At 39.1% G+C, this 12,989-nt stretch overlaps 1 protein-coding gene across 5 annotated transcripts in view; it reads left to right on the top strand.

Moving 5' to 3' along the window:
• MYO5A (myosin VA) overlaps positions 1-12,989 on the top strand; it is a 204,672-nt gene that overhangs the window by 175,635 nt on the left and 16,048 nt on the right. For 2 of the 5 annotated variants that reach the window (XM_059181581.1, XM_059181577.1), the window contains 5 exons: positions 598-698; positions 3,962-4,042; positions 5,774-5,972; positions 8,274-8,348; positions 9,594-9,687. In XM_059181581.1, the coding sequence (XP_059037564.1) occupies positions 598-698; positions 3,962-4,042; positions 5,774-5,972; positions 8,274-8,348; positions 9,594-9,687 (550 nt within the window). The remainder of the gene's footprint in view (positions 1-597; positions 699-3,961; positions 4,043-5,773; positions 5,973-8,273; positions 8,349-9,593; positions 9,688-12,989) is intronic. The other 3 variants (XM_059181580.1, XM_059181579.1, XM_059181582.1) reach the window with 3 other exon arrangements.

The following is a 12,989-nucleotide window of genomic DNA, read 5'->3' as shown; positions in this document are numbered from 1 at the left end:
TGGGAAGTAGTGGAAAGAAGAGCTTCTGTTCTTTGTTCATTCAGTAGTTGCTTGGTTTAGCCAGTTATTGTTCTAATGCTTTGTGTATACTTGGAAATATATCTATATTTTTATATATAAAGTATATATACATATATTGTATGTATATAGACACACACATAGATGCACACACACACACACACGCATACACATTGAAGTATATATATTATAATAGCATAGACCAATTATCAGACAAGGACATCAAGGGACTACTTAATGGAATATATACATATTTGAAATAGATATATATTTCACATAATGTAAAACACACACTGCCCATCAGTGATTTTATTTACAGGACAGTAGTACTCTAGAATCTCACCACCTTTATAGAAGAGCTGGAGGGATTTTCAAGGGAGAAACTGAAGGTGCCTCTTTCTCTTAACTGCCTATGCCCGACCACCCCATGGAGTTGCACGGGGCTAGGCCGGTGCTCTGGTGGGACAGAGATGTGGAGGAATGCAAAAACCCCCTATTCTGGAGGAAAAAAATTGTTATCTGTGCTCCAGATTTTGAGCTGACTGTGTTAATGTGGAAATGTGTTGTTTTCCTCTTCAGAACACAATGACAGATTCCACAATACTTTTGGAAGATGTACAAAAAATGAAAGATAAGGGTGAAATAGCCCAAGCATACATTGGTTTGAAAGAAACGAACAGGTAAATCCATTCTCTTTTTATTCACTTTAGTTTAATCATAATCATGTATATCTTTAGGCTTTAAGCCAGCCTCTTGTATAGTAAGTCAAAGTGTTTATATATTGCTTTATTAGAGATCCATTGACCTTGAGAGGGAATTCAAGATTTCCAATATATTCCCAATTAAAATTTCATTTTTAATATAAGGTAGCATTATTGATGAGAGTTGTCAGGGGGTATGTTGTTTACATCAAGGGATTATATTTCTGTATATTTAGAGTCTCCATCTTGAGAAGAAAACCAGTTGTTCATTGTCGAACTGTCTTGGGTAGTCACTTCCACTTTTTGTTCAGGATGGTTGATTTTTTGTGAATCCCAAATGTTAGGGACAACTTTAGCTTTCAGTAATGAAATCTGGTGAGGAAAGAAGTAATGAAGTATCTGAAATCAACTCACTGTTGGCCATATCATTCTACAAGTGTACCATGACTTCTAGGATGGGACCTGACATTTAAGATCAGGTATTTGTCACATTTCCCAAGGTGTTCTGAAAAAAATCCTAACCCTAGTTTTAACCTATTTACTGTAAACACGAGTGAGGTTACAGACAGCACTTAGCTCAGTCACTGTACACCTAAGAGCTTCGGTAGGCTGACTGAGGGTGCAGGATGTGCACCTAAATGATGAAACTTTATCGAAGACTTTCTCTATAGCTGAGATGATCACCAAGTGGTGGCTCATCTCTGGAATTCCTTTAGTCTTCCTATCAAACCACTTCCCAACCGAGCCTCTGTGCCTTCGGACTCTGAACTTACAGGCTACATGCTTAAGAAAACATGGTCAATGATGAGCACAGACAAGGACAGTTTTGGGGATTTGTGTATTTAGTGTGTGGTCTAAGTCTCCTGATGTGTAGTATCAGGACTGGTGTACAGAAATACATGTTGCCAAGCAACATGTAAGGTACTTATTATCTTGTTTTATGGGTGAGAATGGAGAATGCTTAAAAAGTATTTGATTAACCTTAAATTTTAATTTGTGATATAAATTATAAGCATATCTTCTATCTAAGAGTGTGTTAGTATAGGAAGAGCTCTATTACCCTGTCTATCCATGCACTCTACTCTTTAGTCACCAGATAATAGATTGCATATCCGTTTCATGCTCAGCCCTATGCCATACACTGGGAATATAGCAGTAAGTAAGGTAAATGCAAACTCTGTAAACTCTACAGAGTTTGTAGACTGTTGGGGAGGTAACCAAGACAATTTGGACTTCACTCCAATGACAAACTTGTTGAAATGTTTTAAGTAGGAGAATGATATGATATTGGAATTTTAGAAAGCTGCTCCTGGTTTTTATGTTAGAGAATAGATTATAGTAGAACACGGTTGAAGGCATAAAGACCAGTTAGGAAGCTCTTACTGTAATTGAATGACTAATTACAGTGACTTGACTTGGTTGGTGGCTGTTGAGATTGAGAGAAATGGGACACTTTGAAAGATACATAAGATACCTAAGATGAAATCAGTAAGCCTTGTGGCTTGGATTTGTGAGTGAGGGATAGAGAATCCTAGAGGGTCTGTGGTGAATACTTTGTTGGATGTGGTAATACCATTTCATGATGCTGGGTCTGCAGTGTGGGGAGGCACAGGGTGGAGATGATCAGTAGATTTATAAATAATGAACTCAAGGAGCTAGGAAGACATCTAAGGAGAGAAACCCATTAGGCAGTTGAACATCTAGATCTGGAATTGGAGAGCTATGTGGGTTGAGATATAAATTTTGAAGTCATCAGTGTATAATAATACATTTGAGACCATAAAAATAGATCAACCCTCCAGGAGGAGATGGTAAATAGGAGAACATTCTCTGGAATGTGCTTTCTGTACACATCATATTAACAAAAGTCTAGTAGGAAGAGTAAAAGCCTGGGCTCTGGAGTCAGATAGGCCTGGTCTCTCCTACTCACCAGTGTGTAGCCTCTAAGGTATCTTATTTCTAAGCCTCAGTGTCTTCCTCTGCAGTGTGGCAAATAATACACAATGGTTACTAGGAGAACTAAATGAAGTAATACATGTGGAAGGGTGTGGAATGTGTCTGATGATAGATACTTAAAAATATTTTTATACACCAGGTATAAAAAAAAACCTGTAATCAACTTTGTCATTATTATTTATTATTTATACATACTTTTAAAAGAGAGAGTATGCACAAGAGAGTGAGAGTGAGTGGGGTAAGGGTTGGGGGCAGAAGGAGAGAGAGAATCTTAAGCAGGATCCATGCCCAGTGCAGAACGTGGAGTCTGACACCATGCTTGATCTCATGATCTTGAGATCATGACCTGAGCTGAAATCAAGAGTCAGGTGCTTAGCCAACTGAGCCACCCAGGGGCTGCTATACATGCTTTTAATAAAATATGTCACATGTTTCATATTAAAGCAGAGGCACCTGGGTGGCTCAGTTGGTTAAGTGTCTGCCTTCAGCTCAGGTCATGTTTCCAGGGTCCTGGGATTGAGTCCTGTTTCAGGCTCCCTGCTGAGTGGGAAGTCTATTTCTCCCTCTCCTTCCACCCCTCTCCTCACTTGTGCTCTCTTTGTCTCTAGCATACTATCTCTCTCTCTCAAATAAATAATCTTAAAAAAATAATAGTGTAAAAGCAGTTTCCCCAGATTTTAACATTAATTTTTGACATGAAAAAATCTTTTTAACAGTTGTGTCAAAAAGCTGAGAACTTCTTAATTATAAGTTACTCCTTTAAGAATTTCTTAAGACAGTTTTAAAAGCAAGAAAGCAGATTTTATTAAGCAATAACAAGTTCCTACTCAGAATACTTAGAACTTAATTTTGACATGGATTGTGAAGAGTACCCCATGAGGACAATCACTGAAGTTTTCATTCTGTATGTGTATGACTGTCATGGTTGATCTCAGTCTCTAATAAGATAATATGTAATGTATAAGCTCACTTTGCTAGCTGAATAAAATGCTAAAAACGGAACCTCTTTCTCACCTTTCCAGTCATTTCTTATTCTGTAGGAAAAGTAGCTCTGGCTCCATGATTATTGCTTTACTTTCTATCCATTGACATGCGATGTTACATGTTACCCATTTTTTAAAAAATTAACCAGAAGTAATTTTTGTGATAATGTCTTACACCCATGTGTAATTAATAAACCAGTCTTGCTGACTCAGTTGGAATACCATGTGCTGCTCCTGACCATCATCATCTCATGACCATCCTGTACCCTTGTGTTTTGCATTGTTGTTCCCTTTGCGTGGAAGACTCCCTGCTATGGACTGCCATGAGTTGAATGAGGATGGAGAGCTGTGGCTGGTTTATGAAGGCTTAAAACAAGCCAACAGGTTATATTTGTCTCCTCAAAATGGAATGTTATTAACTTGTTTTTCTTACTAACAGTGGCCTTCTGACTTTAACTCCTATGTTTCTTCTGCTTTAATTGTCTTCCTGGGGGAATTTCAGTCAGCCCAATACCTTCTTAAAAACTCTCTCCACTAAGGGATGCAGTTAGAGCTGAAATGGATGGATAGTGAATATAAGAATTGCTGCCCATGAGTGAAGGGTCTTCCCTTCACATGCAGAAATTTCTGCATATCTCACTAGGAGTTGGAAAACAAAACAAAACAAAACCTTTCAAGGAGAGCCCTAACTGCAGGGAGAGATTAACACTGATTACTTAGTGGTTTCCTGTTTGGAATAATGACCAATCTCAAGGACATGAGCACCCTTGGCAGTGAGCCTGCGCCCTTACGCACAGCACCGCGCTGCCCAGCAGCAGTGTTGCACACCTAATTTGGGATTCTCTGTGATTACTGTGAAACTCAGACATTTGAAACCACAAATCAGGAGGGTCTCCTGCATTGCTGAAGTTGAAAATAATTACCTGAACTCAACATGTTAAATGTGTTTAGGGGAAAGCAAATAAAATTGGAACAGCAACAGCTTTCTAACACAGACACTCATCTGCTCTCAGGATATTTGTATCTTTCAGATCTCATTAAAATACCATGTTAGTGATTAAATTTTAAAAATACTTAACTGTTTATTCAAGGGACTCCTCATTCTGCTTTGTTTGTTCTAATCACAAGCCATTGTCATTAACTCGGTGGTGTTTTCAGTTTACGTGCGCTTGGAATTTTATAATCTCTGAAATATTTTTAGTCTGCTGTTAACCGTTTACTTGCCATGGCGTCAGTAGCTTTGCCCAGCAGTTGATAACAAAGGAGATAAGGATAAAAGAACGTCTTTCTTTTCTTCCTGTTAGTTAATTCCTAACAATAACTTTGCTTTGTGTTTGGAAAGGGGATGAATACAGAAGTGGGGTGCACAGTGAAGGCGGGATGCTGTTTCTCCCTGGTTTGCTTACAGGCACGGCTGACTTGTGTGCTTGCTGAGAGAAGCCATAACTGCTTTGTTTGTCCTATGAGCATCTGTGTTTTAAACCGCATCGTGTTAGGATTCTGTTATTGATGTGGAAGCTTATGGGGGAGAGAGAAAATGACAAATTTAAAATACATGTATGTGAAATTTCAGAATCATCTGTCTGGATTTGGGTAAATCTGTATATATTTCATAGTCCCACTCCAGCCTTTCTGTCCTCCAGAGATAAGAGTAGAAAGTAGAAATGGGACCCTGGTCATACCCTCTGCCTGAAATAAGTAACACTGAAATTCTTAAAGACATAATTAATCAGATCGGGACTTTGTAATCTTGCTTGTCCTCTACCGTGCAGAGTTATTCTGTGGCAAATGTACTGTCTTTGACAACTTAAATGCTAGTTTGTCATCATTCCTTATAAACTTTTCAAAAGAACCTAAACCTGACTATCTCTTAGGGCCTTTGAGAATTGTTATATTTGTAGCATGGTCCACAATTCAGAAAGATACAGGAGGGCAATTCACTTCTTTCCATTGCTGGCCCTTGTTTGAGCTTCTTGACTTTAACGAAGTCAAGTTTGCACAAACACTAAAAATTCCCCGCTTTTCCTGCCCGTGAGAATGAGCCTAACGCCTCACACACAGCCAGCAGAGCCTCTCATGTCATCTCCCTTTCCTACCTGTGTGGCTTCTCCTCAGGCTCCTGGAATCCCAGCTGCAGTCCCAGAAGAGGAGCCACGAGAATGAGGCAGAAGCCCTTCGCGGGGAGATCCAGAGCCTGAAGGAGGAGAACAACCGGCAGCAGCAGTTGCTGGCCCAGAACCTGCAGCTGCCCCCGGAGGCCCGCATCGAGGCCAGCCTGCAGCACGAGATCACCAGGCTAACCAACGAGAACTTGGTAAGCAGAGGTGCTAGGGCCACACATCCCACCGCTGGCGGTGCCTGGGCCTGCGGGACCGTCCCAGTTTCTTTTTGGTCAGACACATCTGTTTGGGCTGGGAAAAACTTGCTGCCCAACACTTGATACCCTTCTTCTCCAGCAGAGACAGAGTAAGGAAGATGTGATTACGTGGGTAGAAACGAAAAAAGCACAGGTTGTGTACAGGTCATGTTTCTGACAGAAGGCTCGGGCATGTCTGGGGGGGCTCCGGAGATCTCCCTGCACTGTGTGCTGGGCTTTGTCATCCTCGAGAACTCAGGTGACCTGCTTCCTCCACGTCGGCGGCAGATTCTCTGCCATTGCAAGGAGGTTTGCTCTGTGATGGTCACAGTAGAGACCGGGGACAAGCTTTGTGGATCTTTGGTTTCCAGGCAGCCAGCGAGGCCCTTCCTGCTCCATCTCCAGCGGGCAGGCAGGGGTTGCAGTTACGGTCAGGGAAGGGAGATGGCAGAACCATGCAGGGCTTTTGCTTGACGTTAGCCAGAGCTCTCAGGGCAGGGTGGAGGGACATTAGGATTTAAGTTTATACATTTTTTATTCTAACAGAAGCACAGTGAATGAGACTTTTTTCCCCCTTGCCAGATTCTGAATGCTGGCCCAGAGTCCAAGTTATTTCTTCTTCCCTTTTTTTCTTTCTTTTACAGGAAGTATTTTCTAAAATAACTTTTATTACAGATTTGTAAATCTACTTAAGTTTGATAGATACATTTGTTACATTAAAAGTCATTGAAAAGTTATAATTCCACATTCCTATATAAAATCTATATTGTAGTGTTAGCCTGGTTTTGAGAAAAGCTATTTAGAAGTGGTATTGAGTTGTTTTGTTTTGTTTTTTTAATTCAGGGTTTTAATGAACTTTAATAAAGCAGTTTGGATTTTCCCTGAAGATTTAACAGTCTGAGTTACTATAATTAACTCCATTAGTGATCATTTACTAGTGTCATCTCTTCAACCACCTTTTGTATTAATTAGATGTAAAACCCCAAAGTTTTCTTTTTCACTGTCTGTCCCTCTGAAGGCAGCTTGCTATGTGGGGGTTCATTGTGGAAATGGGAGAAGCACGTGAGGACAAGTGTTAGATTCTTTCCAAAGTGACTGAAATACCACTAATTTGTGGGGGAAAATGTTTTGAATCATGGAATATTTTTGAAATGTCATTTTATTACTCTCAAGTATATTGTTGCTTAAGTTAAACTAACAGTGCTTTATTGCCTGAGAATTGATAAATATACTGAATTATAATAATTGATCAGTGTATAAATTCTGTGCTTATAAATGACTGTTCTAAAATAGAAGGCGAAACTGTGAAATCGAGATGCTTCTGGATGGCAAATTCCCAATTGTTTTGCTAAGTCAATTAATCATTTCTTTTGCAACCTTGTCTGCAGTATTAATTTTCTTGGCAGTTTTTCATAGCTAATACGACAGTAAATTAAGCTCTTAGATTCTGTGGGGTAGAGTGTCGTTCATAAGTTTCTCTGAGTTTTAGAAAACCCTCTGCAGGTCAGCTGCTTCCCATACCTCCCCGACTACTAATTCTGGAGAGTGGTTTCAAAGTTAAGTATAGGGAATAATCCAATTTTCAAAACCATTATATAGTTTCTCGGTCTTAATTGTGCATCTCTTTAGGAAACACTTGAGCAGAATAGTAAAGCCCAATGGACCCACGCTTAGTATTTTTGGAAACTCTACCCTGCATAACCCACATACCCACCTACTTCCTGACATAAACATGAAGATGGCCTTTCTTCCTCCACATGTGAACATGCTCCACAGGCCTCCCCCATGCTGCCTTGAGGGAAGGAAGACACACAGCTTCTCACCAGCCTTGCCAACTTCAGGCAAGAGTGCCAACATTGCCCTGATTCTCACTTCCATTTTATTTGCCTTTCTCACCCTTGTCACTGCTGCTAGCTGCAGAAAAAAAGTACAGCAACTTGTGAGCAGATCCAAGGAGTGAAATAACCAGCTTTCTTGGAGGAATATGGGCCGTTGCTCTGTTTAACTGGCTAACTGATGGTGCCTGAGCCACAGCCTCTGAGCACATGAAAATATATGTGTATGTGTGTATTCATATAGAATTCAAATCCTCTGTCCTGGAAAGATCAGAAGGCAGTGGCCAATGACAAATCAGCCTTTTGAGTACATCTACTGTCATTATTTGTGTTGTAAAATATTTTTAAATTGATTTTGCTGAGAGGTCACATTCCCCTCAGAGACACAGAGAAAAACAAATATCCGTTGTGCCTGTTTTTTCAGTATTTTGAGGAATTATATGCAGATGACCCTAAGAAGTATCAGTCCTATCGGATTTCACTTTACAAACGGATGATTGTATGTAAACTCAGAGTGCATTTCTGTTGTCTCCCTCGCTACCTATAGCCTCTCTTACTGAAGAGCACCCTGCTGCCCACCCCTCCTCAGGAATCTCTTCAAACACTTTCACGAGACCTGTTTCTCCCCACAGCAGTCTTATAGCCGGTGGTGTCACCTCTGTCAGTGTCCTGTGTCCACTGTCGCGTCGGGTTTGTTATTAACACGAGGCTTACAGTGTGATGGAAGCAAAATGGGATTTGAAAAACAAAGTCAAATCCCAGAAGCTCTTTTGAACCCTCTGAAATGTTAGCAGCTCTTCTCTTTGGTCCAGTATCTAATTCTGCGCTGTCTGGACTGGAAAGTGAATGATTATTTGTGTTTGCAGATGCTCTCCTTCACCACAGCGCGGATAATGACCACATACAGGCAGCACTGACTGACTTCTCTCCTGAGCTAGGAGTCTGCTGTTACCCACTCTCTTCTTATTTATTGATCTCTTAACACTGCCTGTGATTTGAGAATTCTTGATTAAATAGCCAGTCATTACAGACTTTTTTTAAACCCTCTCCCCTTGAATGTACTGGGTTCTTTCTTTCTTTCTTTTTTTTTTTTTTTCATATATAGCATTTGGAATTGCCCTCTTTTTCCTCTATAAGAAAAAATTTTGTCGCCTGTGAATTTTTATGGGTGTGTTATGCTACCTGCCACTTGGATGTAGGTCAGCAGATCACTCTTTATCCTTTCTTGGTGGTTATTTTTTCAAGTTACCTTTTAATTCTCCAAGGCTCTTAAGTTATAGGACTCATGTCAGCCTCTCCAAAGGGTGGGTCTCCCACACGGGTGTCAGTCAAAACACCCAACCTAAGTTCAGCCATCCTTAAAACTTCCCATGGAACTTTTTGAGCATCTATCAAAATTTATTTTGCCTCCTCCCCCTTGAGAGAAAGCATTTTACTAAAGATCAGTACATTTTATGAGCATTTAATTGTTTTACCCACATAGAAAAAGACTCCCCAGCGAGACCGCTATCCATCACGCTGTAAAAGATTTACTGTAGTGTGTATTTTAACATTTGGCTTTTATTGTAGCTGCGTTTCCATGCCTGCCAATTTTAGCCAGGTGGTGGCTCCACCAGTGAGCATTTCTGGAGCTTTTATGTAAAACTAACAGCGTTGTGCTTGTGATTTTGTGTCTGCTTTCCCTCTGTGCATTTTAGAAGGCCCATTTTGATTTTTCTGTTTTATTTCTCATTTTAATCTTTAGGATCTAATGGAACAACTTGAAAAACAAGATAAGACTGTTCGGAAACTGAAAAAACAACTGAAAGTATTTGCCAAAAAAATTGGTGAACTAGAAGGTATTTCAACATGTTTTTGTAACAATTGCCAAATCTTGATTTTGTTGTCTATACCAGTGGTCTGACAGGTGTGCATGCAAATATTATGATGATAACGGCAAACCTGACCTCTGTGGAGTGGAAATTTCCATTGTTAAGGAGGGAAAAATGTTCTTTGCGAAGAGAGAAAATTTACTCAACAAGATTCTAATGACGATCTTCTATGTGCTAGATGCTGTGCTTGGCAGTATAATACAGAGGTTAAGCACTTGGATTCTGGAACCAAGGTTCTTGGCTTCAACTCCCAGCTCTTCTATTAGTCATCTGGTATTGGTCAAGTTACCGAACCTCTCTATGCTTCCATTTCCCTACTTGTTAAATGGGAATGATCAATGTTAAATGATGTTTACCTGACAGTTTGTAAGGAGGAAATGAATGAATGAATGTAAAGTGTTTAGTGTATTTCCTGACACATAGTAAATACTATATATAACTTAACTATTATTATAATTAAAGTTAGTATTAAGGATGCTATCATGAGCAAGACAAAGTCTGTGTCTTCAAAAAATCTAATGGAGAAAAAAGAGAAACAAGAAAAAATGAATTATGATTATAAAGAAATAAGATTTTTTTAACATTTCATGATTTATATATGATGATGGGAAAACACCTTGAAAAAAATGATCAAATATCAATTGTTATTGTATACAAATGAATCTTGTCTTTTAGATTAGTGTGTTCCTTCACTATATACCTAGATGCTAGGGGTATAGCAGTGAATGGAGATAAAGCCAGCTTTTAAGCTTAGTCCAACAATATTCTTTGTTCAAGAGACTTAGAGATCCTCTTTGGAATTGCCTTCAACCTGTGCAGTTTTGATCAAAAGGGATACTGTGCGGTCTGACTACCCCGCTGTTCTCTCAAAGTCACTCAGAGTAGTCTGGAATGTTTAGAAGGGTCTCCCATGTTAACTCTGTGTGGTTTTCATTCTTGCAACATGCCAGGTCTCTCATAACTGTCCTTGCTGTTTGGTCTTTCTGCTTCTCTTGGTGAAGTCCTGCTCATCCTTTGGGACCAAAGCCATATGTCACATTCTCAAGAGCAGCCTCTCCTGATCACCCAGACAGGCTTGATGGCTCTGGCCTCTGTGTACCACAATGGCTCACTTTTTTTGTGGTTTTCACTGTCACACTTTCAGTAATTTTTCTGTTTGAATCACTGGCTTTCTCTATGGAGATGAGCTTCCTGAGCATAGGGGACTGCCTTTTATTTTCCCTTATTTTCATAGCACCTAGGAGCACCTAGTATAGTGTCTGATCTATCATAATCATTCATTAAATGTTTGTTGAATGAATAAGTAAGTTCCCAAAATATTTAGAATAGCAACATAGATGTTTACTTTGAAGAGGATAATACCCTTTTGGTTGTACAAATGCTGAAATATTTGTTTAGAAGTCAGACAGGTTACTTTGCAGTCATAATTTATTTATAAACCTTTAATATTACATGACTCATACATTACACTAAAATTTTGAACCTCCAAATCACTCACACATGGACTATAATGTCTATGAACAAAACTTTAAAAAAAATTTATTTGGAAAACATTTCTGCTCTTAACCCTGCTCTTAATTATGTCATGAGAGGATAATTAGACAACAGATAATTAGCCTGAACGAACTGATTTTAAGGATATTAATTAGTAGATTATTTTTTAAACTTTTTTTTTTTTTTTTTTTTTTTTTTTTTTTTTTTATTTGTCAGAGAGCGAGCGAGCAAGAGTGAGCACAGGCAGACAGAGTGGAAGGCAGAGTCAGAGGGAGAAGCAGGCCCCCCGCGGAGCAAGGAGCCCGATATGGGACTCGATCCCAGGACGCTGGGATCATGACCTGAGCTGAAGGCAGCCGCTTAACCAACTGAGCCACCCAGGCGTCCCTAAACTTCTAATGATTTTTTCTAATACATTAGTAAAATTTGGCTAATAGCAAAGCCACTTATTATTTTAAGTTTTTATTCAGCTTTCTTTAATATGTATATTTTAATTGAGATAGGTTACAATATTTCACAATGTCAGCAATTTAAGCCATTTTCCATCAGAAATCTATCTCATTAGTTAAACTACCCTGCCGGCTGTGTTCTCAAACCTATAAGTAGCATTTGAGAAGGCCCTTCATAGGTTAAACAAAAAGACACCATATTCTTAAGAAAAGTTATATTTCAAGTTAAATTATATGTATCTAAAGAATAAAATGAAATAGATGTATATGACTTGGGCTCATGCTGAGTCCTCCTCCTCCAAATTAGAGACTAAAGGTAACAAGCTCGAGGCGCCTGGGTGGCACAGTCTGTTTGGCGTCTGCCTTTGTTGGGTCATGATCCCAAAGTCCAGGGATGGAGCCCAGCACCAGGCTCTTTGCTCAGGGGGGAGCCTGCTTGGGCTCTCTCTGTCAAATAAATAAAATATTTAAATAAAATGAAATAAATAAAATAAAAACAAGCTCTTCTAATATTTTCTCTTACTATTTCTATATCCTCCACTATACAGAAAAAACAGGGAACTTTCCACAACAAAAGTACCTTTTAAGAACTAAAAGTTTTCTTGCATCTTTCTCTAAATATAACATACTTTACATTCTTCTGGTTTAAAATGGCAAGATTCTTGCCTCCTCCTATGGGCTACCCTTACTTAAGGAGACTTTTTAAAAAAAGAAACCAATGAAGCCTGTTTTTAAAACGCCAACATACATCATTTTTAGCAGAAGTTATAAAGTGAAATGGAGAGTGTTTCAAAATTTGATCTGCTTTGTGCTATATTTTAACCCAGGAGTGGGTGTTGCATCTCAACTTTCAAAGAGTCAGGGAATTTAGACCTAAAAGAATTCTAGAAATCAGTTAATTATTTCGTGGGAGTAAAAAACAGAGGCCCAGAAACCATCAGTGACTGCCAAAGTCTCAGTTCCTAAGTAGCCAAACTGGAACTAGAGCCCATGCCTTCAAGGATCACTGGCTTCTCTCTTTTGTGTCATAGTTTCCAACATAACCTCTTGACTTACACAAATTTAGTCTACTGTCTCTATTAAACCTGGAATCAAGAACTTTCTGGTTCCAAAGTGAGGAAAAATAAATTTTAAAAAGTTGTACAATTTCCCTTCCTTTTCCAGGACAAAAAATTTCAGGAATATTTTCCCCTCAAGTATAAAGAATCCAGAAAATGAAAATAGGGATTGCTTCAGGTCTTTCTAGAAGAAAACATGTATTAGACGTAGCATTGGACCAAATGATCCCGAAGGTCTTACTAGTCTTTGAAAACTAGAATGTGGTCT

This window comes from Mustela lutreola, chromosome 7 (genome assembly GCF_030435805.1).
Source record: "Mustela lutreola isolate mMusLut2 chromosome 7, mMusLut2.pri, whole genome shotgun sequence".
In the NCBI taxonomy this organism is placed as follows: domain Eukaryota; kingdom Metazoa; phylum Chordata; class Mammalia; order Carnivora; family Mustelidae; genus Mustela; species Mustela lutreola.
The sequence above is the reverse complement of the archived record's forward strand: the minus strand, read 5'-3'. Positions and strand labels throughout refer to the sequence as shown.